The sequence below is a fragment of the Macrotis lagotis genome, chromosome 1 (assembly GCF_037893015.1).
Source record: "Macrotis lagotis isolate mMagLag1 chromosome 1, bilby.v1.9.chrom.fasta, whole genome shotgun sequence".
Classification (NCBI taxonomy): domain Eukaryota; kingdom Metazoa; phylum Chordata; class Mammalia; order Peramelemorphia; family Peramelidae; genus Macrotis; species Macrotis lagotis.
The window spans coordinates 24,231,221-24,258,293 of record NC_133658.1 but is presented as its reverse complement, the minus strand read 5'-3'; the positions used below and the strand labels follow the sequence as shown (position 1 = coordinate 24,258,293).

Below are 27,073 nucleotides of genomic sequence, written 5' to 3'. Positions count from 1 at the left end.
TCTTATTATTTTTATAATATCACAAATTTTTTACACATTCAGAGATATCATAAGCACAAGTTATTTTGTCACAAGCCTTAAATTCTTGGCAGGGGTCTGAGTCATTGGGGATCTGGGGATCTAGGGAATCCAGTTGTTGGGCCTGAAGGGGGGGCTATGCTAAGTCCCCTGCCTCACTTTCTCCTCCAGAACCATCTGGGTCCAATCCAGCGGCAGATATGAATCAGGATGACTGAGATGGCCCTGGAGGAGAGGCTATCAGGGTAAGTGACTTGTTCAAAATCACACAGCTAGTAAGTATCAAATGTCAGGAGGCTGGATTCGAACTCCCGTTTTCCTGACTCCAAGACCAGTGCTCTATCCACTGAACCACCTAGCTTCCCTAAGGCTAGGTGAGAAATGAAGCAAAGGATGGCTTCTTTTACTTAGCTAAAAAAAAATCAGTCTGGGAGGGGAAGCCTCTCAGGGTTTCTGGCCCAAACAGAAACAATTTACACTTACATTTTGTCCTGATATCAGCCTGATATTGACCAATCCATGAGTCAGGGTGATTTGGGTTTAAGAAAGAATCTATAGAGCCCATAGGTATCTCACAAGGTAGCTCACAAGATCAAAATTTACATTCCTTTGGGCAGAGCACCAGTAGGTAAGGTGTGACACCTTATGTGGATAGAGGGATAGGAAGAAGGAAAGGGAAGGGATAGGAAGAAGGAAAGGGAAGGGAGGAGAAGGAAAGAGAAAGAAAGAAAGGAAGGAAGAAAAAGAGGAAGGAAGAAAGAGCTGTGTTGACCAATTGGTCAGTTCCAGTTGGGTTCCCAATTGGGAAGCTCCTACTACTACTCACAGTAGCTGTTATTTGTCCTTCATTCTCAAAGAGGACCATGACATCAGGAAGGTAATGACTTGACTGGCTCCTAATAAGCTCACTGACAGATAGAAGGCATTTAATGAACATTTGTTGTTTGATTCATGGTTAGCAAAAGTGTTTGGGAGTGGACCAGATCAAATTGGAGTGTGACTTCTGTCTGGGGCTCTAAAGACTCGTTTCTCTCAGGGTAGGGTGTATAGTCAGAGTTCTGACATTATGCAATTGTACTAACTACTTCCCAATGAGAAGGTGGGGAGGGTAATTGTAGTTTTGGGAAAAGAGGAAGCACCCAAACAGTTTTATAATCTTCCTAAGACTGAAGAGGACCAGAGTTCCAGGGAAATCAGAGGAGTCAAAAACTCCTGGTTGGACTCCGGGTACTCTTCTTTCCCCTTCTTTTGGATTTGAATCATCACCTAGGGTCCCAAATCAAGGTAATTCTCCCCCTCTGGTGAGGGAAGATGAACAGAGGGTGATGAATGAGTGGAGAGACTAAAGGAAGAAATGTCTCTTCTGAAAGCCATTTTTTGGGGAAGGGCGTCTTCTGGGCTTTATCGATTTCTTTGGTCTGAACCAGTGGAAGAAGTTTCTTGTGGGAATTCCTTACACTTGTGTAGACTGGTAGCTCCTTTAGGAGTGGTCAGGAGGTGAAGTATTATGGTGGAAAAAACTTTTGGCTCTGAAGTGAGAAGACTTGTGCTCATATCTCCTCTTTGATGATGCTTGCTACCTGGGTGACCCTGGACAAATCAATTCATCTCTCTCAAACTCAGTTTACTTCTTTGTAAAATGGGGAGATTAAACTTCATTTTTGTGGGTCTGATTCTATGACCTATGATGCAGAGTGGCACCTAGTCAGGCCTTTATTTTAGGTTCCAAGATGTATTCTAATACATAGAAATAATATAGAGGGACAGCTAGGTGGCACAGTGGATAGAGCACCAGTGCGGAGTCAGGAGTACCTGAGTTCAAATCTGGCCTCAGACACTTAATAATTACCTAGCTGTGTGGCCTTGGGCAAGCCACTTAACCCCATTGCCTTGCAAAAACATATACATGTGTGTGTGTGTGTGTGTGTGTGTGTGTGTGTGTGTGTGTGTGTATAGAATAATAGAGTGCAAAGTCAAGGAGTCAGCAAGAACTGGGTTCAAATCTTGCCTCAGACACTTCCTAGTTCTATGACTGTGTCACTTAGCCTCATCTATGAAATGTGGGGGTGGGAGGTAGTCTTTAGTTTAATATTGATGTAACCAGCTTTTATATAGCAATTTAAAGTTTGCAAAGTGCTTTATAAATATTATCTTAATTATTTTTTCCCAGCAACCCCCTAAATTAATAATGTTTGTTCCTCATTTTATTTATTTATTTTTGGTTTTTGCAAGCTAATGGGGAGGTGACTTGCCCAAGGTCACACAGTTGGGTAATTTAAGTGTCTGAGACTGGATTTGAACTTGTCTTTCATTTTCAAAGAAGAGAGGTGACACCATGACAAGCACATGAATTGGATTTGAGGAGGGGTACTGTGCTTAGTCACCAGACTCATTTTCTTCTCCAGAACCACTGAGTCCAGTGGTTGGTTAGGAATCAGGATATTGAAGATGGCCCTGGATGTGAGGCAATCAGGGTGAAGTGATTTGCCCAAGGTCATATAGCTAGGAAGACTTAAGTGACTGAGGATGGATTTAAACTCCTGTCCTTCTGACTCCATGGTCTTGGAGTGCTCTGATCTATTGTGCCACTTAATCTCCTGGGTTAGGTGCTAAATTGTCCCAATTTTACAGATGGGAAAAGTGAAACAGAAGCTAAATAAGTTGCTTAAGGTCTGAGGCTGGATTTGAATTCAGGTCTTCCAGACTCCAGGTTCAGTACTCTCTCCCAAGTTACTTCTTTACTCTGTGAGCTGTCTATACCCCATTTTCTAATCCTATTTTCAATCCTCATCTCCTTGTCTAATCTTGAGCCTTATCCAAATCCCAGAATCTAAATCTGACCATAGCTACATACCAATCGCTGACCTTGATATCATCGGCATACCAATATCTTGATCTAATTATGATTTGAAAAACAATTCTGACTCTAACCAATTTTCTAACCCCTAACTTTCATCACCAGGGCAGGTAGGAGCAGCAGATAAAAGCACTGGACTTGGAATTTGGAAGACACCTTCATAAGTTTATGTTCAGCTTGGACACTTGGCTGTGTGGCTTAAACTGGGTAAGTCACTCAACCTGTTTGTCTCAGTTTCATCATCTGTAGAATGAACAGGAGAAAAAAATGGTAGACCACTCTAGCATCTTTTCCAAGGAATGGGTCATGGAGAGTCAGATATAATAGAACAACAAAGAGTTGAACTTTCAATTCTATCCTGATTTTCAAGTCTAGCCATAAAGAAAAATCTAATGATTTGTTCAATCCCATCCCGGCTCCAAACCCCAATACACCCATCCCCAGTACTTGATCCTTCTTACTCTAGCTCAAACCTTATTCCAGATCACACATCATTTAACAGAACCCTATTTACTTGTCTTCTAGTGCGATTCTGACCATTCATTTTAATGCTGGCTTCATGTTCAACCTAAATCTCACTTGCCAGTCTGCCTGTCCCAGATAAGAGTGTAGGTTCAAACCAAAGTGTGTGTAGAGGGGTTTCTTTAGCACTGAGATGAACAGTGGCATCCATCTGTCAGATCTCAGACCTGGCTCCCTCCCTGAATCCAACCATTTTCTAACTCTTGCCTTAAGTCAGCTTTCATTCCTTCACTCTGCTGTCAACTCTATTCTTAACACTTATCCCTTATACAAAAATTTGTCCAACCCTTGGTTTTTATTCCAACCCTAATTCTATTTCTGGATGTGAGGCAATTAGGGTTAAGTGACTTACCCAGGGTCACACAGCTACTTAAGTGTCTGAGACCAGGTTTGAGCTCATGTCCTTCGGACTTCAGGGCTGGCACTTTACCCACTGCATCATCTAAGGCCATCTCTAAGTTGTGCTGATTCCTATCTGGCCACTGGACCCAGATGACTCTAGAGGACAAAGTGAGGATGGTGACTTAGCATACCACCCCCTCAACTCACATCCAATTCAAGTGCTTGTCATGGTATCACTCCCCTTGATATTATGGTTTTCTTTGAGACTGAAGGGCAAACATCATTATCACCATCAATTCTATCTCAAACACCTTCTTGCCTCATAGTATTAATACTCTTGGGCCACAAAGATTACTTTTACCAATGGAGGCAGGAAATGAAAGTCCCAGGGAGTTTAACTTCATTATGACTATATATTGTATTATCATATAATTACTATAATGTAATAGAAAGAGTACTGGTTTTATGGAAAGGATCTGGGTCATTCATGACTTATGTTACTTTGGGCAAACTTCATTTCCTGATTCTATTTTCTCATCTATAAAATGGGAATGATAATGCCTCCCCTATCTATTTCACAAGGTTCTTGTGATGCAGAGTGGCACCTAGTCTTTGGGGAGTGGGGAGGGGAGAATTTTCCCTCTCATCGGAGTGGGAAAATTTGCTGCTTTGGAAACAGTAAAATGTTATTAGAAACTGAAGTTAATGTTACAAGTCTCTGGGGTCTTGATAGGTTTTTAGAATTTGGAATCATTGGTTTCCAAATCTATTTCCACAAATTGATCTCTTACCCTGAGCCCATCCCAAGCTAGGCTTGGAGGGTGTGCTAATCTTTTGCATGATAGAATCTGAATTTGACAGGCCAGAACAAACCAAGTAAGATGAAATTCAATGTAAAGCAATCCCCATGAATGGGAGATGCTGAGTAGGTAGTTTGTCTGAAGGATGAGTAGAGGGAGGGGTGATTGGCAGATTACAAGCCTAATCTGAGTCAGTAGTGAACTGAAACTGAGACAATGAAAAAAGTGAATTTAGGCTGCCTTGAAAGGAGCAGGAATATCAAAGTACTTTGTCCTCAGCAGCTTACACCTGGAGAATTATAATCAGTTGAGGCTATAAGACTAGACTTTTTTTATTTGGAATCAGGTGAGATCTGCAATCAGGAAACATCTTGGTTTGATTCCCACCTTAGATATTTGCTAGGAGTAAGGCTTAGCTTCCTTTATCTTTAAAATGACCAAATGAATAGCATCTACCTTAAACTGTAAGAGGGGCAGCTAGATATTGCAGTGGATAAAGCCTGAAGTCAGGACGACTGAGTTCAAATCTGGCCTTAGACACTTCCTAGCTGTGTGACCCTGGTTGTCATTTAATTCTGATTGCCTCAGTTTCTCTTCTGTCAAATGAGCTGGAGAAGGAAACCACTCTAGTATCTTTACCATGAAAACCCCAGTTGGGGTCTCAAAGAGTCAGATATGACTGAAATGAGTGAACAAACACAATGTGCGGTAAGAATCAAATGAGATAATTATGTAAAGTACTTTGAAAACCTTATAAATGTGAGTTATGAGAGGGAGTACAGCCCAATGCAAAGAGACCTGGTCTTGACTGTATTAAAATCTGTCTTCTGACTGTGAGTCAATGAAAGTCTCAAGTCTTCAGGGAATTTTCAAAGATTATGACCTTAGAAATGAGATGGGGAAAGGTCCTTGAGCTTTGATTGCATTGGTATAGAGAACTCTCTTTGCCAATTCAGGTTGTTCCCTTCTCATCAATTTATAACCATAGGGTGAACCTCAGTGGAGGCCAATCAATCAAACATAAGGATTCCTGAGAATCTGCACAGCACATTTACTTAGAAAATCACAGTTCTCTTTTTAAATAATTTCACTCAATATTTACATTTGCCTGACACAAATTACAATTACAATTGTGCTTTGGGCCACAGAACGGAATGCTGTGGGTCTAGGATTAGTATTTCTGGTCTCAGGCATGGAGATGGGATAAAATTGACTCAGTGAAACAGTCAGGATTTGTCAGAACTGGGACTCGAATCCTGACCATGAAGTTTGCTCCTTAATGAAAACATTAAGGAGTTTCTATAATGTTTACTATGTATTTATATATAATTTAATATATACCATAATTATACAATATATCATATACCATTATAACAACATAACTTATCATTATAATGTGTAATATATTATATAGTATTATGATTATATAGTGAATTATATATTGTACTATCATATAATTACTATAATGTAATATTTTATTCATACATAATCATAATTTATGCAATATATCATATCATATGAAATGATATTAATTACTACCATAATTATATATGGTATATTATATATGATCATAATCATATACTGTAATTACATTACATAGTCATATTTATATAATATATAATTATATAATTATGTTTATACACACTATATCATTATATAATATAATTATAAATTATATAATAAATATAATGCACATACTCACAATTATATAATACAATATATTATATAGGATGGGAATTATAATGCAATATGTTCTATTATGCTTATATAATGTAATATAATAGCAATATAATCTTTCCATCACTTGAATAATGACTATTAATCTGGACCTTACAATAAAGGGATTGATAAACTAAAAGATACTGATTTCCCAAAAAAGGGGAACTCCATTCCTGCCACATAAAGATTGGTTGAAGGACTTGGGAAAGAAGGGGAGCACTTTGGAGAGAAGCCTGAGGGAGATGAGCTAACTGGGGTCAAGTCTTTAAAGGGCTAAATCATGCAGGAAAGATTTCCCAGAAGGTGGAATTAGGAGTCACAGGTGGAATTAGCAAAAAGAAGTCTGGATTTGACATCAGGCAACTGTGGGAATCCTTTCTCCTTAGAGATCCTGACCCAGAGACTGGAATGTCTTGGTTGAAGTGAATGCTGAGCTCCTATCTAATTCTGAGATATTTTGGTTCCACTCTCCAGGATGTAATCAGGGAGGTCCTGGGCTGTTTGATTTTACTACGCAAGCTAAATAGAAAATCCAGGCAGTTATCCAGATGTCATTAAATTAGACATGATTTAATGTCAATTACCTTCAAACTTTCTATTTTCCATGATCATCTTACTCATTATGTGGCCTCTATTTAACCAGGGCTTAAATCCCCCCCACCCCGACACCCCCAATATTCCTTCTGCTCTTCAGACTTGATCAGCCGGGTATAGGGACCAAATGTTTAATCAGTGTAAAGAAAATATGGTCAGAAAATTAAATCTGCCATGTGAATTTCATATAATACAATTCAAAGCCAATGATAAATTATTTGGGAATACTCTGTTCTTCTCTGTCTTGGTCTTTCTTCTTGCTAATGTTTCTATTTGTCTCGTTATCTCTCTTTGTCTTTCTATCTCTCTGTCTCTTTCCTATTTCTTTTTGTCTATCTCTATCTTTCTCTCTCCTATTTCTCTCAGTCTCTTTATCTTTCTGTATTTCTGACTCGATCTGATTCTTTTTTTCCTGTTTCTCTCTATCTCTTTCTTTCTGACTCTATCATTATCTCAGTCTGTCTCTCTCAGGCCCAATATTTCTTCATTATAAGGAATTCCTAGTGTGAAAACTTCCCTCTCTTCCCATTTAGAAAAGTTACTTATTTGTAATTTCAAATCTTTGACATCTGACAGGGATCCTGAAAAGTTAGGTGGTGCCATGATTCATTGAAGGCTGTGACTGAAGTCACAAAGACTCGTCTAAAGACTCGTCTTCATGAATTCAAATCTGTTATTATGACTGTGGTTCCACCGTACTTGAATTGTTTCATTTTGATTTCTTTCAATATTTCAATAACCTTGACCAAGTTCTGGAATTTCTCTGTGACATTCCTGGCAGTTTTCATTTTGGTTTCCATGAGTTCAAATCTGGCCTTTTATGCTAGATATGTGATCCTGAGCATGTCACTTGACCCTGGTACCTCCGTTTCCTCATCTGTTGAATTGAAGAAGGAAATGTCAAACCACTCCGGTATGTTTGTGAAGTCACAGAGAGCCAGATATAATCACTGAACATGTAAAAATTAAGAGAAATGTCCAAAGTCACATAGGTTATCAATATCAAGGTCTGTACTGAAATCCAAGTTCAAGGTTGGCCTTCTATTTATGAATCTTGGTATGAGAGAAACATTAACTCTGGAATCTGAAAACCAAAGTTTCAATCCTGCCTCTGATTTGGCTTGTGTAACATTGAACAAATCACTTTCCTTTCCTGTGACTCATTTTCTTCATTCGTTTTATGGCTCTGGTCACCTGGCCTCTGAAGTTCCTTCTAACTCTGAATCTCTTGGCAAATATTTATGATCTGACCATTTGCTCTTTTTAGAATAAGATAGTGTACTCTTTTGAGAATCACCTCCCCCCAGCTTAAATCATTAAGCTTCAATTGTCTATCTTGGTCCTTTTCACCAAAGAGGACCTGGATCTTTCCACTACTTGTGTCCCTTATTCCTCTCTCCTTTTCACTTTACACGTATAGTCTCAGCCTGAGAGGGAACTTGGGATGATGCTCAGGGGACAAAATGAAACCAGGACCCAGAAGAAACTTTGCAAGAAGAAATGAAACTGAACACTTCCTTCCATTGCTTTTTTTTAGGTTTTTGCAAGGCAATGGGGTTAAGTGGCTTGCCCAAGGCTACACAGTCAGGTAATTATTAAGTCTGAGGTCAGATTTGAACTCAGGTCCTCCTGACTCTAGGGCTGGTGCTCTATCCACTGCACCAGCTAGCTGCCCCTTTCCATTGCTTTTCATTGGCACTTATTTATCAAGATCATATGATCTTGACCAAATCATTGCCCCTCTTTTTGTCTTTGCCACCTCATCTATAGAATTTGTTTCTAGATCACTCTTTTCTTCCTTTTCATTGACCTCCCTATCAAGGCAAAAGAAAAGCATTTGATAAGAAGACCATGTCCAACAAAGTGTCCAACATTATGTACTTTTTAAAATTTAGAATTTGATTTTCCCTGTTACATGTAAAAACAGTTTTTAACATTCATTTTTAAAACTTTTGAATTCCAAATTCTCTTTCTTCCTTTTCCTCATCCATTGAGAAGGCAAGCAATTCAATAGACACACATAAGACATGCATAATCATGAAAAACATTTTCATGTCATGTTGTAAAAAAAAATAGACCTTCCCCCCCAAAAAAAACTTCAAGAAAAATAGATCTTAGATCATTGTATCACTAAGAATAGAAAAGTCATTATCCTATAATATTGTTGTTACTTTGTGTACAATACATTTCACTTTGCATCAGCTCATGTAAGTCTTTCCTGGTTTTTCTGAGAGTATCCTGCTCATCATTTCTTATAGCATACTAATATTCCATTATTATCACATGCCACAAATGGTTTAGTCATTCCCCAATTATGGGAATCCCCTCAATTTCTGATTCTTTGCCACCGGAAAAGAGCTCCTATAAATATATTTGTATAATTGTGGCTTTTCACTTTTTTTTAATGACTTCTTTGGGATTCAGACCTTGAAGTGATAGTACTTGTTATCCTCTCATTTAAAACTCTTCCTATTTACTTACTCATTTCCAGTTATCTACAAATATTCTGAGGAGGGCGTCCTCCATGAATTAGATATTAAAAATAATGATTAGATTAGCCCAATCTCCCCTCATGTCTCAGGGTCACCCAGATTCCTCACACAGGTGGAGCATCAGGTTTCGGACCCAGAACACCTGTTTCCAAATGCAGGCTTCTTTCTGCTTGTACAGTCTGGCTTTTTATAAGGCTCCCTTTCCTTCTTTAGGCTCTTAGGGACCCCTCTGAAAGAGAGAAGAAATGGAGAAATGAGTCAGAATTGGATGAGAAGAGGTTCAATGTGAGTGCAAGGGGCCTTGTGAACAGGGAAAATATTTTCATGTTTGGCTTTAAATAGAGGAGAAAGATGCATCCACAGCTGCCTATGAGATGTGGCTTCAGGGCTCATGCTCACATGTAGGTACCATGACCTTCAATTCTATTTGAGAGTTAGAAGGGCCTTAGCAGCCATTTAGCCTAACTTATACACAAAAGGAATTCCCACCATATAGCAAAGGGAGAACTAGAAGAGACTTTAGTTGGGATTTAGAGCTGGAAAATTAGGTAGGACATGAGCGGCACCCGAACCGCCAAGGCTGCTCACGCTGTATCCTGGATCTTGTTTAATCGATGTTCATTAAACATCTCTGCACCATCACCATGCCAGGTGCAAGGAATGGAAAGAATTCATTCAGCATGCAATCAAGTGCCAATTGTTTGCCAGATGTCATGTTAGATTTGGGGGGATACAGATATAGATTCATTTATTCATTCAGTCCATCCTCCAATCAATGGCCAAACACTTCTTAAATATTTATTGTGTTAATTACTAGACGCTTCAGGTACAAGGACTAATACACATTTGTTAAATTTCTACTGTGTTGGACATTGGGAAGCCCATCTTTGATCTTTCTTCACTATCTTAGTGAGGCTTTAGAAATCCTGAATTGTAGGATTTAGAACAAAAGAGGGCTATCCCACATCACTAATTCCACATCTTGATTTTATAGTGAGGAAACTGAGATCTAGGGAGGGGAGGTGTTTTATCATCACCTCTTGCATGGATTATCCCCCAAATCCTCCCAGTTCTTTTGACTTCTCATTTCTCCTCTTTTTAGGCTGTTCTCCACAAGACTCCCCAAATCATCTACTTAAAACTGAAGTCTGACTGTGTCATTCCCTGGTTCAAGAATCTTCACTGACTCCCTATGACCTCTATAATTTAATGGGAACTTTAGGTTTGTCAGTAAAAACATTTCACAGTCTAGATCCAGTCTACTTATTATCTAGGCTTATTGCACACGACTTAATATACTCTCCATTTTAGCCGGTTCTTGGCATTCCCTCATGTATCTCAAGTCTTTGGGAGAAGGTGTATATAGGAAAAGGGAACAAACATTTGTTAAATGTCTTCTCCTTGCCACAAATTTTGAGATCCATATCACCCCTGAGAAGTTAGTACTATCATCATGACCATTTTACAGGCGAGGAAACCGAGGTTAAGCCACTTGTCTAGGGTCACACAGCTAACAGTAAATATCAGAAGTGAGATTTGAACTGAAGTCTATCTGACTTCAAGTCTAGTGCTCTGTCCACTGCACCATGTGGGAAGTCTAATTGCTACTATTTTCTTCTTCCTCAAATGATCTTGACTTTCCAGATCTTTACATTTGGTATTCACTATTTGAATATAAGCTCCTTGAGGGTAAGCCCTTTTTTGCTTTTATTTTATTTTATTTCATTTTATTTTGTCTCTGCATATTCAGCCTCAATCACAGTCCTTTCTTGCAGTAGGTGTTTAATAAATATTTGTTAGTTTGAATATCAGTGTGGCACATTGAATAGTCCTGGAGGCAGAGGACTTGGGTTCAAATTCTGTCTCTGATGCTCACCAGGCTTCTTGGGTCTCAACTTTCTCATCTATGAAATAATAGACTTGATGGCTTCTGTGGTCTCAGCTCTTGATCTAGGACACCATGATCCTATGGATTTGTGGTTGGTAGCAGAGCCAAGAGGCAACTTGGTGGCCCCATAATACACAGAGGATCAGGAAGACTCATCTTTCTGAGTTCAAATCTGACCCAGCAATATGACACTGGCAACTCATTCAACCCTATTTTTACCTCAGTTTCCTCACATGTAAAATGAGCTAGAGAAGGAAATGACAAATCACTCCAGATCCTCTGCCAAGAAAACCCCAAATGGGGTCTGAAGAGTCTGAAATGGATGAACAACAACAAAGAAAAGTCAAGTTTCAAAATAACTTCCTGTGATTCTACATCCAAAGTCATTTTTGTCTCCTTGGAGTCCTGCCTGGTGATTCTTCTTTTCTTTCTTATCCTCAGGAGCAGTAGTCTTGGGAAACTGCAAGAAAAAGATAATTTTGGTTTCCTTTTGCCATAAGACGGATAGGGAAGCTGTAATCAGGTTTCTATCTTTTACTTCTAACCGTTCTTCCTCCTTTTTGGAGTCAGCATTTGGTACCAGGCTTTGGACAAAGCTGTTTCATATGCCAAATGTACCTCATGTTTCCCTGGTTCCTTTTTCCCCTCTGCTTTCTCCACTTCCCTCCATTTCCTTAATGTGGTTTTCAATATCCTCCTTTCTCATCGTAGCATGCTACAAGATCTGGGCTCTGGTAACTCTCTGAGCCTCGGCTTCCTCTTCCGTCAAATGGTCTATCGGATGCTAAGATCTAACCATCCTACGTGAATTCTTCTTGCTAACTATTTCTCACGGGGAGTTGTCAGGATCAGATGAGTAATGGAGTCAGCTTGGAAGAATGGCTAGATTGGACTGGAGTCAGGAACATCCGAGTTAAAATCCCATGTCTGACATCTATTATTTGTGTGATTCTGAGTAAATCAGTCCATGGGCCACATCCATGATGAAATGAAGGACAAAGACCCTGAAGGTTGTTTCTGGCTCTTACTCTATGATAGGATGGTTCCACCTTTTCCCATCCCTGCCTCTCACAAACTTCCACTTGGTCATTATTCTCTGCTTTCTGAAGGTTCTTACCATCTAATCTAGTCAGTCAGTCAGCCAGTAAACATCTATTAATTGCTTCCTAGACAGGTACTGTTCCAAGGCACTGGGGTCAAAAAAAGAGGTAAAAGACAATAAACAAAGAAATATGTACAAACCAGTCTTAGGATAACTTGGAGGTGACTAATAGAGGGAAGGCACTGGAATTCAGAGGGATTGGTGAAAGATTTCCATAGAAGGTGGGATTTTAGCTGGGATCTAAAGGAAGTGAAGAAAGCAAATGAGTAAGATCATTCCAGGCTAGAGAGACAGCCAGAGAGAATGGATGAAGTGAGGGTCTGGAGTGTCCATTGTCTCATTGGACCCTCATAGACTCTTCTGGGAGGTGATCAAAGCAGGATTTATTATTTCCTTTGCATAGACATGGAGTCTGAGGCCCAGAGAAGTTATTCAATGGCACAAGAGTCCAGGAAGACTATGTGTATGGTGGCTCCTGTTGACCTAACCTCAACCTGCCAGGCCTTGTGAATCTGACATATGCACCATCTTTCTTCTGACTGCCATTCCACCCCCCTCAGGACCCCATTCTTTCTACCTTGCCAGGGTGGCATGATATGACAAAATCTGTGATAATCAATCAATCAATCAATCAATCAATCATGTAGTAACTTTCACATTAAGAACCCACCTTTCTGGGGCAGCTAGGTGGTGCAGTGGATAGAGCACTAGCCCTGGAGTCAGGAGAACCTGGGTTCAAATTTGACCTCAGACACTTAATGACCCAGCTGTGTGACCTTGGGCAAGTCACTTAACCCATTGCCTTATAAAAACAAAAGAACCCACCTTTCTAAAGGGCTTTCAGATTTATAAATCACTTTGTTCTACAAGATCTTCAAGGCAAGAGGAGTGACCCCCTTTCCTGAAAGGGTTTCCCTTCCAGTTCTCTTCTTTCTGCCCCCCCAGGAAGCCTGCTGGACCAGACCATGTTACTGTTGAGTTGGCTGCTTCTCCTTGGATCTGCCTTCCACCAAGGTATAACTAACCCTGAGAAGGTCACTACCCTATTTTCTGACTTCTTCATTGTACTACCACTTTTGGAGAAAGCTCAAACCTACCCATCCCTTAACCCCCCCCCCCACCTTTTTGGGTCTTGGACTTTGTTAAATACTTTCAAATCCATGGTCTCATTTAGTTCTCATAGCACACACACACACACACACACACACACACACACACACACATATTCCTTGCCCTCTTGGAGCGTACACTTGAATGGAAGACCAAGGAGCATGTGCTTCTTAGGAGAGGGGTTGTCAAGGTGGGAAAAAAAAATCTCTCAGTTTCTTGAATTAGAGAGTCTATTTCTCAGATTGGTGAAATGGAGGGAGGCAAGTGGCCTGAGTCCCTGGACACTTCCCCCTTACCTTGCAATTGAATTGTCTTACTCATTTTTCTTTGCCTCAAGTTTCAGTCCATTGCTGTCTGACTTTGTTACTTCCTTACTTGGTAAACTCCAAGGTCTCCCACTGCATCCAGGGCCATCTCCAGTCATTTTGAACCATATCTGGCCACTGGAACCAGACAGTTCTGGAGAAGAAAGTGAGGCAGGAGGCTTTGCACAGTCTCCCTCATTTAATCCAATTCATCTCCCTGATGCCATGGTCCTTTACCCTTTATGCTTTACCATGAGACCTGGAATCTTGGGAATTGATCACCCCATAAGGATGTTTAGGAAATCAATGACTTTTCTCTTCCCCAACCATTTATCTTTTCCCTCTTTTATCCTCTCAGGCCTGGCTTCCTGGGAAGTGACCGTCCCTGAAAATGTTCATGGTGTCAGTGGCTCCTGTTTGGTCATCCCCTGTACTTTTAACTACCCTAGTAATGTGATAGCAAACAAAGGAATCACGGCCATTTGGTACTATGACTATTCAGACATTTCCAAAAAGAAGGTGGTAAGCCATTCTCAAAAACCAGAAGAGGTAGAAAAGCATTTCCAAGGTCGGGCTGTGTGGCAGGGGGACCTTGAGCAGAAGACCTGCAATCTGTTGTTACAACAGCTCAGTTCTGATGACAATGGGCTCTACACCTTTAGATTTGAGATCATTGGGGCAGACAGCTGGACTTCCAAGATGAGCACTACAATCAAGGTTACTGGTGAGACTGGGGAGAGTAGAACCATCCTCTATCCCTTCCTCCCTCCTATTCTTCACCCCTTAAAATGATTCTCTTCTCATTGAAACATAGGATTTCATATTTAGAAGAGATTTTGGAGATCATCTCTAATTCAACCCGTTCCTGACCAAGAATTCCCTCTGCATTGCTCTTAGCATCCCTGATAAATTATATAGTCACTATTTAAAGACTGTCTCCTCTCAGTACTAGTCTTTAAACAATGACTCCACACATTCCTTTGCATCTCTCCTTTCCTGGATCCCTCATCTCTACTCTTTAGGCTCAGTAAAAAAAAAATCACAAAATTTTCAAGTTAGAAGGGACTTCCAAGACCACCTAGTTCAATTCTTAAAGGAAAGAGGATCTTCTTAAGCATTTATGACAAAGTGGTCACCCAGTCTTTTTTGGCTGAGCTCCATTGAGGAGAAATCCACATTTATTAGTTGTGTGACTATGAGCAAGTCACATAACTTTTCAAAGTCTTGATTTCCTGATCTATAAAATGGGATAATAGTAATAATAATAATGATGATGATGATACTAGGATTGTTGTAGCAAATGAAATAACACAGATGAAACTTTCTGAAATCTTAAAATCCCTATATGTAAATTTTGGTTTCTTCTCCTTCCTCCTCCTCCTCCTCCTCCTCCGATCATTCCATTTTGAGAAGACTCTCATTGTTAGGCAGTTTATCCTTCTATTTAGGTTAAATCTCCCTTTCTGAAACATGTATCTACTGCTCCTAGCTCTGTCCTTTGGGGTCAAGTAGAACCGATTTAGTTTTGCTTGTATACAATGATTAGGGAATGTCTCCTCAACTTCCTTCAGTGGTTCCTAAGGTGAAATTCTCTCTGGTCCCTTCATCATGTTCATCATCCTTCTTTGAACAGGCTCAAGCTTGTCAACATGCTTCCTAAAATATGACAATTCATGTCCGTTCCAAAATTTCGGACCCATGATTCATCTCTTAACCCCCCCGATTCTTATTTTTATCTTCATTTCCAGTTTCTACCCTTCTCCTTCCTTCTGGTAGGCCTGAATTCAGTTCAGAGGTCAGAGGGAAATGTGTGGAGTTTCAGAAAAAGGTTTAGACATATTCAGGAACCAGAGGTATAGGGATAGGTACGCATACTTTTCCTTCTAAGGTACTTACCCTGTTTTCTGTACTCCATCAATGGGGATTATTTTTCAGGGAGTGGGAGAGGGATCTAGGGGTGAACCAGTCTTTACATGTCCCATTTCCACCCCCAGATGAACCCAGCGCCCCTAGCATTGCCTCCCCTGCTGTTCTTCAAGAAAACACACAAGTCACTCTCAATTGTTCCACCCCCTATGTGTGTCCTGAGGCTGGGCCCTCCCTCTCCTGGCTTGGTCAAGACTCTGAACACTTCAACATTAGCCAGTTCCAGGTACTGGATCCCACTAGCATCATCTACCAACAAAGCCTCGCTATTGCCGTAACCTGGCATGACCATGGTCGAATGCTGAGCTGCCAATTCTCTGCTGCAGGGAAGAAGAGTCAAAGAGAGATCCACCTTCAGGTGCAGTGTGAGTGATGTCCAGTGCCCAACCTGGCAGCCTCTGGGGCAATTCTGAATTCTTTAGCTCTCAGTATCGGGGGGGTCTCTACTTTGGGGTCTCTAAGGCCTCAGTTTATTCCTAAGTTTCCCTAGTAAAATATCTCTGGGCTTGCTGTCCTCTTTCTAAAGAAAAGATTCCGTCACCTTTCAGACTAATGTAAACTGCCAACCTAATCATAGCTAGGTCTTTCAAGGCTGATAGTATACACCTTTCCTAGGATGGGGCAGGTGCTGGAAGATGAAGCAATCATGTCTTCCTTGCTTAAAAAAATCAGACAAAAAGTCCTTTTGCTACTGAATTTGAATAAAAAAGAAACTAGTTAACTAAATTTAATGAAAATTTAATGAAAAGGAGGAAAGTTCTATGGATAAATGTAAAGTAAGCCAAATGGAAATAAGTAATTTAAACTTAATTATAAAGACAAATGAGCCAAATAGTAAATCAATGACTATTTTTTTACAACTAGAAGAGGGAGGAGGTCTCTACCCTTAGGGAGATCACAGTCTATTTGTGAAACTCTAGGTTTTCTGTCTCAGTAAGGTACAGGATTAGTTTTCCTAAGACTATGATTTCCTCCTGGATATTTTGTCTATTATTTGGGAACTGCCTCCTCAGTGGTGCGGGGAGGAGAGATAAGAGGAAGGGTGGATTGTGGTACCTGTGCTACAGCCTTGGGCTGGAATAGCTTTAGATGAAGAAAATGGATTAAAAGGAAATTGTACACAGTTTTATATCCATTTATCCTTTTGCTTGGAGTTTAGAAAGGCAGTTTTAAAAAATCAGACTAATTTTAAAATAGGCATTCTGTAACCAGAGCAAAGTAATTGGACATACAGAGAGTCTGTTAAATGATTTTTTAATAGTATAAATAGTATCTCCCACTCCCATTCACTAGAATTACTTATTACATTTAAATCAGTGACATATTTGAGGCAAGATTTAAAGAACCATTAAACGGGCAGCTAGGTGATGCAATGGGTAGAGCACTAGCCCTGGATTCAGGAGGACCTGAGTTCAAATCTGTCCTCAGATACTTAATAATTTCCTAGCTGTGTGACCTTGGGAAGGTCACTTAACCCCATTGTCATAAATGAAAAAAATTTTAAAAAAGAGATTGGGATAAGATCTAATCATTACATTAAAAAAATCATTAAACACCTAGGTATCATTTGGTGCCTTTCTCACTGATCCTTAAGCGTTGCTAATTATTACCTAAGCCAATAATAGTCTCTACCCATTTCCTACTCTAACCCTTTCCTGGAATCCTGAGTTGGTCTAAGAGCTGTCAGTGGTTTCTGAGACTGCCCCAGTGTCAATGGGTAACTGCTCTAGACTTTCCATTCCCTTGCTTATTATTCATCTGAGTCTTCTCAGCTTTTTGAAGGTCATTTTGCTCTTTGAGGTGCCCTGCTTTGCCCTTGCTGGTATTTTTCCTCAAGACTCAACAGAAATAGAAATATTACACAGCAATCAAACAAAAAAATATAAGACCCCCAAGACCTAGCCTTCTAAAAATCCAACAGAGACTTCTAATCAGAGAAGAAATTTTATAGTTGAAAAAACTATTTTTATAATGTTTTAATTGATATTTTCTGTTTCTTCCACCATCATAGTTATCTTCTCCCCCCCCCCCCACCAAGAGTCATCTTATGTGACAAACAGTATTTTGTAGAGAGAGGAAAAAAACGTCAGCATAATGGTTCAGTACCTTGACAGAGTGTGTAACACTGCGGACCATGACATTACTATAATGTCGTGTACTTTTTGTTCTTCCTTCTCCTCTCCACAACACCATCTTTATACTATTAAAAAATCACTTCACAGTCTTTGTATATCCAATTACTTTGCTCTGGATGCAGAATGCCTATTGTAAAGGAATTTATATCATAGTGAATAGAGTACTGGGCTTGGAATCAGGAAGACTCCTTTTTATGAGTTCAAATCCAGCCTCAGACACTTACTAGCTGTGTGATTCTGGGCAGGTCACTTCATCTTGTTTGCCTCCATTTCTTCATCTGTTAAATGGGCTGGAGAAAGAAATGGCAAACCACTTCAATATCTTTCGTAAGAAAACAACAAAAAGGGGCAAGATGACCCAGGATACGACTGAACCACAAAAATTAACTCTTAAAATTTGAATTTTACGTAATATCTCTAAACATAGCTTCACCAGCAGTACTGGTTGGAGGAACAGACTGATTCATGAAATAGAAAAAAATAAAAGCAAGTATTCTTAAATTCCTTAGGAATCCAGAAGAGGGAGAGATCTGTTTGGGCAAAGATCATCTAGAAAATCTAGAGTGGGTTGGCAACCGGGCCTTTTTTAAGAGCAACTTATTTAAAAGGGAATATTTAGCTGGATAGAAGAGAGGAGGGAAGGTATTTCAGGATATTAATAGAGCTGAGAGGAGAGCGTGAATAACCAGTAACTTCTCCCTTCCCTAATATTTTCATGCCTATTGGCATTGTTGCAAGTAAGGACTTTTGGTGCAGACACGGGACAGTATGGATAATCTTTGTGCTTAGGTAGCTTGCTCTGGGACCCTATGATGGATCAATTGAGCAAGAAGAGTAATAGTAGTTTTTAGAACTCAATAACCCAGAAGTGAGGCAGTATTGAGGGGACAGAGTAAAGATACAAAGTCTGGGTTAATCAGGGAGAGAGCTTTCTGGAAGAAGGGAATTTCCATAGAGAAGAGGGGCATGGATTAGTAAGGAGGAAGACTGTAAGATGATTTCAACTCCTAATTCCAAGGGCCTCACCATCTGATGGAACTTGTACCTTAAGTCACTCTCTCATCTCTTTTTAGATGCCCCCAGAGGAGTAGAGGTCTTTCTAAGACCCTCCAAGCAAAACATCCACCTGGGGGATTCCTTTATGCTCACCTGCCACATCAATGGCAGCTACCCTAAGCCCACTGCCTTCAGGTGGTTTAAAGATGGTGTACCCTATGATGCCAACCAAGAAGTGCTCCATGTGAACAAGGTCACATGGGAGGACCATGGGAGTTACTCCTGCGAGGTGGAGAATGTGGTGGGCACCAGGGCAGCTGTCCCCATCACTGTCCCTGTCTTTGGTGAGTTCCTCCAACCAGTGCTTATGATATTATGGTGTGGTCCCCATGGGATTCTAGAAAATCCTTCCTTGTGGGCAGCTAGGTGGTGCAGTGGATAGATTACTGGCCCTGGAGTCAGAAGGACCTGAGTTCAAATCCAGCCTCAGACATTTAAAATTACCTAGCTGTGTGACCATGGGCAAGTCACTTAACTCCATTGCCTTACAAAAAAAATAAAAAAAGAAAATCCTCTGCTAAGAGAAGGTAAGCCACCTTGGGCTGACCTGGGAAATGGGTGAAGTTAGACCCCTCTTCTGGGTAGAAATTCAGGGACCTTAGCCCTATTCTGTCACCTCAACCTTGCTGATGAGCTAAGAACTGGTCCATAGGTTAGGACCAGAGGGGACCACTAGGTCTATAGGACAGGCTAAGAGAGGTGGGAAAGGTTTCAATCCAGGGGCCCAGACGGGTTAGGTTAGATTTTAATTCAATTTAGCAAACATTGATTCTTTGCCTGTTGAGTGCAGAGCACTGTTTAGGTCACTGGGGAAAATGTAGTGGCTTTAGGATTGATTAAAAAAAGCGGATTTAAACTCAGGTTAGATGGGTTCAAATCCTGCTTTTGTCATTTTCTAGGAATATTCCTTGTAGGCAGGGACTTTTTCTTTTGCCTCTTAGTATTCCCAACACTTAACAGAATAGTTGTCATAGACTAGGAACTTAATTGGATATATATATATATATATATATATATATATATATATATATATATATATATATATATATACATACAAAGCTGAGACAGTGCACAGAGCATCAGATCTGGAGTCAGGAAAATTTACCCTCCTGAGTTCATATCTGGTCTCAGATACTTAATAGTTATGTATGTCCTCCTGACTCCAGGGTCAGTGCTCTATCGAGTGATCCACCTAGCTACCCTACGCTGGTTTTATGGGAGAGACACAGGCCGTGCCCTGAGGGAGCTCATGGTCTCAGAGATCCTGCCTGGTCTCTTCCCTTCCTCATCCTGTACCTCTTGCCCCTTAGATCCATTGATCAGAGTGTACCCACCTGGGATCATCCAGGAAGGGCAGGCGGTGACACTCACCTGCACCCTGCCTGGGGGGGACCAGCAGAATGCCTCCTACAGCTGGTTCAAGAACAACGTGTGGATAGAGGACTTGGCTGCCCAGACTCTTGTGTACTCTCAAGTCAGCAGTGCCGACTCTGGCTTCTACTTCTGCAAAGTGGAGAATTCTTTGGGTGCCAAGACCTCCCTGCCTGCTAATCTAGTGGTTACATGTGAGTAGTTCTCATCCTGGGCTGAGTTCGGAGCTCAAAGGGGTGAAGTGGGCCCTTTGGCAGTAGAGGAGTGTGATGTGATCTGTCTGTCATCATGACAAAAGCAGTAGCATCTCAAAGTTGTGAACATAGCCCTGGCCAAGAAAATAAGGTCTCATCTCGACTCCACACAGTGACTATGAGACCTTGGGAAAGCCATTTTTCCTTAGGGAACAATTTTCTTATCTGTTGAATGAGAATGGTTTGCTCTCTGTGAGCTCCACTCAGTCTGATGCCTGGGCCTTCTGAACTCTCCAGTTTTTTGCCTTGGACCACCCTCACCTTCCCCATCCTTTCCCATAATAGCCTGATAGGGTGACTTCCAATGGTGAAATTCTGTGATTCTGAGACCCAACAGTGGTATAACTTTGAGAAAGTCACTTATCTTCTCCACCTCAATTTCCATTGATGAAATGGGGAAATAATACTTTAATTTCCAGCCTTTGGGAAAACAAAGTGCTATATGAAGATATATTTATATATATATATATATATATATATATATATACACACACACACACATCTATATATAGCTATATATATATATATATATACATCCATATATAGCTAGATATATATATATGTGTGTGTGTGTGTGTGTGTGTGTGTGTGTGTGTGTGTGTGTGTGTGTATAGGGTGTCCCCAAAACATTGATGTAGTTTTAAGCTATTAAATGATTCACATTGTGTGTATGTATGTATGTATGTCTATGTGTATGTGTGTATGTGTGTGTAGCTTCTCTCCAATGTGATAGATTTTTTAAAGGTGGCACCATAATCCTCCATAGATGTAAAGGCATCCTGGAGATCCTATAGATGGCAGCAACCATGGGGTGTCTAAGTCCAAGAAAGATTAGGCATGAGGAAGCCAGTAACTCTTCTTGGTGAAATCCCATCAGGCTTCTTGGAGGAAGCCACCATTCTTCCCCTAGGCCTTGTCTTCTTTGGGCCCCTGGACCAGGCCATTCAGCTTTAGTCATTACTCTTTGCAGATCCACCAAGGGTCCCCATGCTCACTTCCTTCCTGGAAACACAGAAGGGCCAGAGAGCCATAATCCATTGCTCTGTGGACAGCGAGCCCCGAGCCAATCTGACCCTTCGTCATGGTGGCCAGGTGTTGGCCTCCTCTAATTCCCAAGACACACTCAGCCAACGTTTTAGTGTCTCTAGTGGTTACAACTTGCTGCGTTTGATTATTGGGGGACTGGAGGAGGATGATGGTGGAGACTATGAGTGTGAGGCCATCAACGTCCTTGGGAAGGCCACCTCCAACTATGACCTCAGAGCTTACAGTAAGTAAGGGTGACACTCAGGCTGTGGTGGTGGTGGGGCAGTCATGGTTAAGGGTGCAGGAAGCATTCACTATGAACAGTCTTCCAAGGATCTCAAAGGGCTTCCCAGAGGGTAGCTTTTACTTGTATATACAGAGTAAACCCTTTGGGGGAAAAAAACTTGCTCTCTGGGAACCTCTATTGTAAAACAAACAAATAATGAATAGATCCTGGAATTAAAAAAAAATGTCCCAAGAAGAAAAGAAGGCTCATTCAAATTTGAAAACAAGATGGGGAAAGGAGAAATCCCAGAAGACTTCTTGGAGTAGGGGATATAGAGTTAAGTTCCAGGTAGCCTGAAGCTTGAGAGTGAAGGGGAGGAAGCCTATTTCAGGCCTGAACAGAGTCTCAGAGGCAGGAGATTGGGACTGGGGGCAGTTGTTAAGTAGGAGTTCAGATGAGCTCATTGATATGGTACCTGACCCTTTCCCTTTGATTCTCTGTAGCAGCCTGGGTTGGAATCCAGCCAGCTGCTGAGGTAGTAGAGGGCAAAGAAGTGACACTGAGTTGTGTGGCTGCCCAGGGTGATCAGCCCTATATCCTCTACACCTGGTACCGGAATGGAAAATGGCTGAAGGAGGGACCTCTTAGCATTCTCACCTTCCCCAAGGTGCTCAGCACCAACTCGGGTTCCTACCACTGCCAGGCCCAGGACAGCCTGGGTAGAAGCCGGACCTCACCTCCTGCTGCCCTTACTATTCTCTGTAAGTGCACCCCAAGGCTGGGGATGGGGAGGGAATGCTGTGGGTTGGGGATCTTCTTGGCCTCTCTGCCTCCATCTGTCTAATTTCATCTACCCAGCAATTCTTTCTTGAACACCTGTTGGTTCCTGGGCTCCATGGCAGACACTGGTGGGGACCTGAAGATAGGGGCTGGGGGAAAGAAAAGTTGTTCTTGTCCTTCAGGAGCTCTCATTCTAGTTTTATTCAATTCAATCAGCATTAATTAAATGTCTGTCATATATCAGAAAAAGTATATGCTAGGTTTCAGGGATAGCTCCTACTCTCAAGAGCTCACAATCTAATGGATGAGAAAACATGCCAATAACTATGGTGTGTGTGTGTGTGTGTGTGTGGACAACAATCAACTGAGTCTGACAGAATAGTCATCATTGCATACTCACGGTTCCTCACTTCTCCATTGCCGTTTTCTTACTTCTAGACCCTCCACGACAACCCATACTTACTGCCTTGGTTGACACGGAGGCTGGCAGGCTGGGCCTCCTCTTGTGCAGAGTGGATAGCAACCCACCAGCTGATCTGAGGCTGCTCCAAAAAACCCGACTGGTGGCCACCTCTCAGGGTAGGGGTGGGGGTGGACAGAGCCATCCCCGGGTTCAGGCAACCCCTGGTCCCAATTCCCTCCGTGTGGAGATCCGTGATATGGTGCTGGAGGATGAAGGGGAGTACACATGCGAGGCCACCAATACCCTTGGCAATTCCATAGCCTCCATGGCCTTTGAAGCCCATAGTGAGTATTTGGGAAGATACTTTAGGAAAATTGGAGAGATGGACGTTGGGGGATTGATGGAGAGATGGGATGAGGGACCAAGGACAAGTAGTTAGGAATAATAAAGGGGGAAGGAGCAGTGGTTTAGTGGGACGGACTGGTGCTACCAAGAACTTCGTGAAAGGGAGAATGAATCCTGGTGGGTCCAATGGCAACTGAATGAGGCTTAGTGATGACATAGACTTGGATGGAACTATTTGTGAATCTAGTCAAAAAACGTAAGAGAAAAAGAGTGGTTCTAGGAAAAGAGAACTATGTCTAGGATGAGCTCAGTATGCTCAGGGTGTATCTTAGTTTACGCATTTCTAAAATGGAGTTGTTGAATTAGGTCATTACAGTCAAATTGCTAAGGACTTTGAAAGCTAACGTCCCAGGGTACAAATTTCCAGCTCTGATACAGATGAGCTACCACCCTACTAGCTCTGAATTAAGTATTGGGTATTTCAGTGTGGAGGTAGAAGGACTGATAAAGTCAATGTTATCCCTGATCTCTCTTGGGAACAGTCAACATGGAGACCAAGGGAGTGATGTGATGATCAGTCCCATCTTTTGTGTCTGGGAGGACCAGACACAATTAGGTGTGGAGGCAATCCCTGACTCCATGACTTTGATCTCCTCCCTAGCTACCAATCTGGTCATCTTTCCATCAACTACTGTGAAGGAGGGCGAAGAGGCCAATCTGACCTGTGTTGTGAGCCGAGAGTCAAACAAGAGTTTTATGAATTTCACTTGGTTCCGGGATGGGACCCAGTGGGCCCACGGGTCACAAGAAACTGTGGTTCTTCAACCTGTGGCTAGGAGAGATGCTGCCCTTTACTCCTGCCACGTGAGCACCGAAATAGGGGAGAAGAGTTCCACCTCAGTGGCCCTGAAAGTGTTGTGTGAGTGAAGGGCAAAGGGGCCAACTAGGGTGGGATAACATCTGGCTTAAGAAGGTGGACTAGGGTTGGGAGGATGAAGAGGGAGGTAGTGCCTGGGAGGGTGAGGTTTGATATGAGGCTAGTTCTGCCACTGGGGTTGAGGCTAGCTGTGGCATTGGGGTTGAGGTTAAGTCTGCCACTGGGGCTGAGGCTAGCTCTCACACTGGGACTGAGGTTAGCTCTGGCATTGGAGTTGAGGCTAGTTCTGGCATTGGGCCTGAGGCTAGTGTGGCATTGGAGTTGAGGTTAACTGTGCCATTGAGGCTGAGGGGCTGAAGCTTATGCTGGCATTGGGGTTGAGGCTAGCTTTGGCATTAAGGTTGAAGTTAGCTCTGGCATGGGGACTGAGGCTTGCTTTCGCACTGGGTCCAGACTCAGGCTATCTGAGTGTGATTTAGGGACATGATCAGGATATGAAATGTGGCCAGATGAGGTGTTTGGGGAGGGCTGTGTCTGGAAAATGCTGAGGTCAAGGGAATATTTCTGGGATGAATAGCCTATGATTATATTGCAATTTTCCTTATCTTCGCTGTACAGATATTCTTTTTCCCATTTAAGAGGTGAGAAAACAGACTTAGAGAAGTTAAGAAATTTGTCAGTGGTCATACAGTGTAGAACTGTGTGAAGAAAAGCGTTGGCTTTGGAAAAAGACTTGAGTTTGAGTCCTACCTTTGCCATTTATTAGTCATGTGACCATGGGAAAGTCACTTAGTTTTTCTAGGCAGCTAGGAGTGTCATATTCTATACAGTATTGGAGCTGGAGGCAGGAAGATGCATCTTTTTGAGTTCAAATCTCTCTCAGACATTTTCTAGCTGTGTGACTGGGCAAATCATTTAATCCTGCTTACCTCAGTTTCCTCATTTGCCAAATGAGCTGGAGAAGGCAATGGCAAACTATACTAGCATCTTTGCCAAGAAAATCCCCAAAAGGATCATGAAGAGTCACCCATGACTTGTATAGGTGTCAGTTTCCTTCCTCGCTAGAAGGAGGGGGTTGGATGAGATGACCACTAAGGCCCCTTCTAGCTCTGATGTTTTGTAATTCTGGAATCGGGCGTGAATTAATTATGGCCTACAATGTGAGGGCCAATAAGGAAGTGTTTCAGGAAGCAGAGGTTTTGTCTGAGATTAGGATGGGCCAGTTTGGATTGTGGCACTGTTTGGGGAGTTGCTAGAATATAGCTTGGAACTTAGGTTGGATTATATGATTGAAAGTGTGTTTTAGCTATTATTAGGGCTATGATGAGGACATACTTAGGTGATGGGTTTGGGACATCAACTTAACCATTGCTCTCTTCACCCTCCAGATCCTCCAGACTCCCCTCGTCTCTCTGCCTTCCTGGACACCACTGGGGGCCAAGTGGCCGTGTTCCTGTGCACTGTGAACAGCAATCCCCCTGCATCAATGGCCCTGTTCCATGGAGAAGAGTTGGTAGCTTCCAGTCTCAGCTCCAGGTCGTTGGAAGGCAGGCAGTTCTGGGTAGAAGCCAGCCCTAACTCCCTGAGGATGGAAATCAAGGATCTGAGACTAGAAGACACTGGGAACTACCGATGCCAGGCCACTAATGCTTACGGCTCAGCCTCCACCATGATTTTTTTTCAGGTTCATGGTGAGTGTGTCTCTCCTCTCTCTGTTGATCTTTCCTTCTAGGCAGCTGTGAAGTGAACTTGAAGCCAGGAGACATTTTTCTAATAGCACATGTTAGCTGCATGACCAGGGATAAATCACTGGATACCCCTGAACCTCATTTTTCTTAACTAAAATGGGTTCTCAATATCAAAAGAGAATTTTGAAAGAATTAAATACAATAATGTATATAAATTGCCCAATGCTTAGCATAGTATCTGGCACAGAAGAGACACTTAATTAATGTCCATTGACTGAGTGATGATTGATTTTTTAATGGATCTGTGAGGGAGGGTAGTGAGAGAAGCACATGGAAAGGGTGGCTTAGGGTGTAGTTTTATTATATGGGAGGAATAATATGTGAGAGAAAGAAGTCCAGGTTGAAGAGGAGTTTGTTCAGTAGTTAGTTCAGCCACCTACAAGAGAGGAGACAGGATAGCTTCTAAAGCACATTTGATAAGCATCCAAATCACTAATAAAATGGTGAAAGCCATAGGACCAAAGATGATCCCTGGAGCTCTCCACTGTGGACCTTTCAAGTTAATCCTAAACCACTAATGTTTTCTAGCAATTCACTCATGTCACATGAGGACTCTCTTTTTATTTTGTACAACATCATTCAACTGGTATAGATGGGGAAGTTCTGAGGATTTACCTAAGGATTTTGCCAAGGATTTTCAAAGCATCTAACAAGGTCTCTCATACTATATTCTGGCATGCATGAGGAAGAAAAATAAGCTTGTAAACAATGGCCCAGCTAGGGGAATTCTGAAACCTCCAGACAGGAGCAAAACCTGCCTATTCATCCAATTTTTAGCCCACAACTAGTCATATAAATAGGTTTTCAACTTACCCTACAAGCAAAAAGACACAGGGACCTGGCCAAGGTAAGACCTGTCAAGATTAGACTGAGTATACACGGAAAAAAATGACTTCAAAAGAAAGTCTCCAGGAAGCACTAGTCGACACTATCTCAGATTTACAGATGAAGACACTGAGTCATAATTTCAATGACTGCCCAGAGTCATAAAACTAGTCTGAATTCGAATCAGTATTAACTATCAGGTCTTTGACCCCAGATCCAGGTCTTCACCACACTGCGCCTTTTCTGGGCAGTTAGTTAATTGGGGAAAGTCATTTAATTGGCAGAGTTATTTTTTAGGTTCTCTGATTTCCCTAGTCCAGTGTAAAATGAGGATGTTGGACTCAAAGATCTC

The 27,073-nt window shown here is 41.6% G+C and overlaps 1 protein-coding gene across 1 annotated transcript; it reads left to right on the top strand.

The window, feature by feature from the left end:
* Nucleotides 1–1,194: 1,194 nt before the first annotated feature.
* On the top strand, nucleotides 1,195–25,880 carry SIGLEC1 (sialic acid binding Ig like lectin 1). Its single transcript, XM_074188567.1, has 11 exons — nucleotides 1,195–1,302; nucleotides 13,280–13,348; nucleotides 14,108–14,473; nucleotides 15,744–16,040; nucleotides 18,884–19,150; nucleotides 20,177–20,431; nucleotides 21,462–21,761; nucleotides 22,247–22,504; nucleotides 22,962–23,270; nucleotides 23,933–24,190; nucleotides 25,537–25,880. The coding sequence occupies exons 2-11, from the start codon at nucleotides 13,300–13,302 to the stop codon at nucleotides 25,878–25,880; spliced, it is 2,703 nt and encodes a 900-aa protein (XP_074044668.1). The 5' UTR covers nucleotides 1,195–1,302; nucleotides 13,280–13,299.
* The last annotated feature ends 1,193 nt before the right edge of the window (nucleotides 25,881–27,073 follow it).

Excerpts from the sequence above, each read along its gene's own strand:
- SIGLEC1 (XM_074188567.1), top strand. The coding sequence starts at position 13,300 with ATGTTACTGTTGAGTTGGCTGCTTCTCCTTGGATCTGCCTTCCACCAA. Across the intron at positions 23,271-23,932 it reads CATGGCCTTTGAAGCCCATA|CTACCAATCTGGTCATCTTT; the intron begins GTGAGTATTTGG and ends TCTCCTCCCTAG. Across the intron at positions 24,191-25,536 it reads AGTGGCCCTGAAAGTGTTGT|ATCCTCCAGACTCCCCTCGT; the intron begins GTGAGTGAAGGG and ends TTCACCCTCCAG.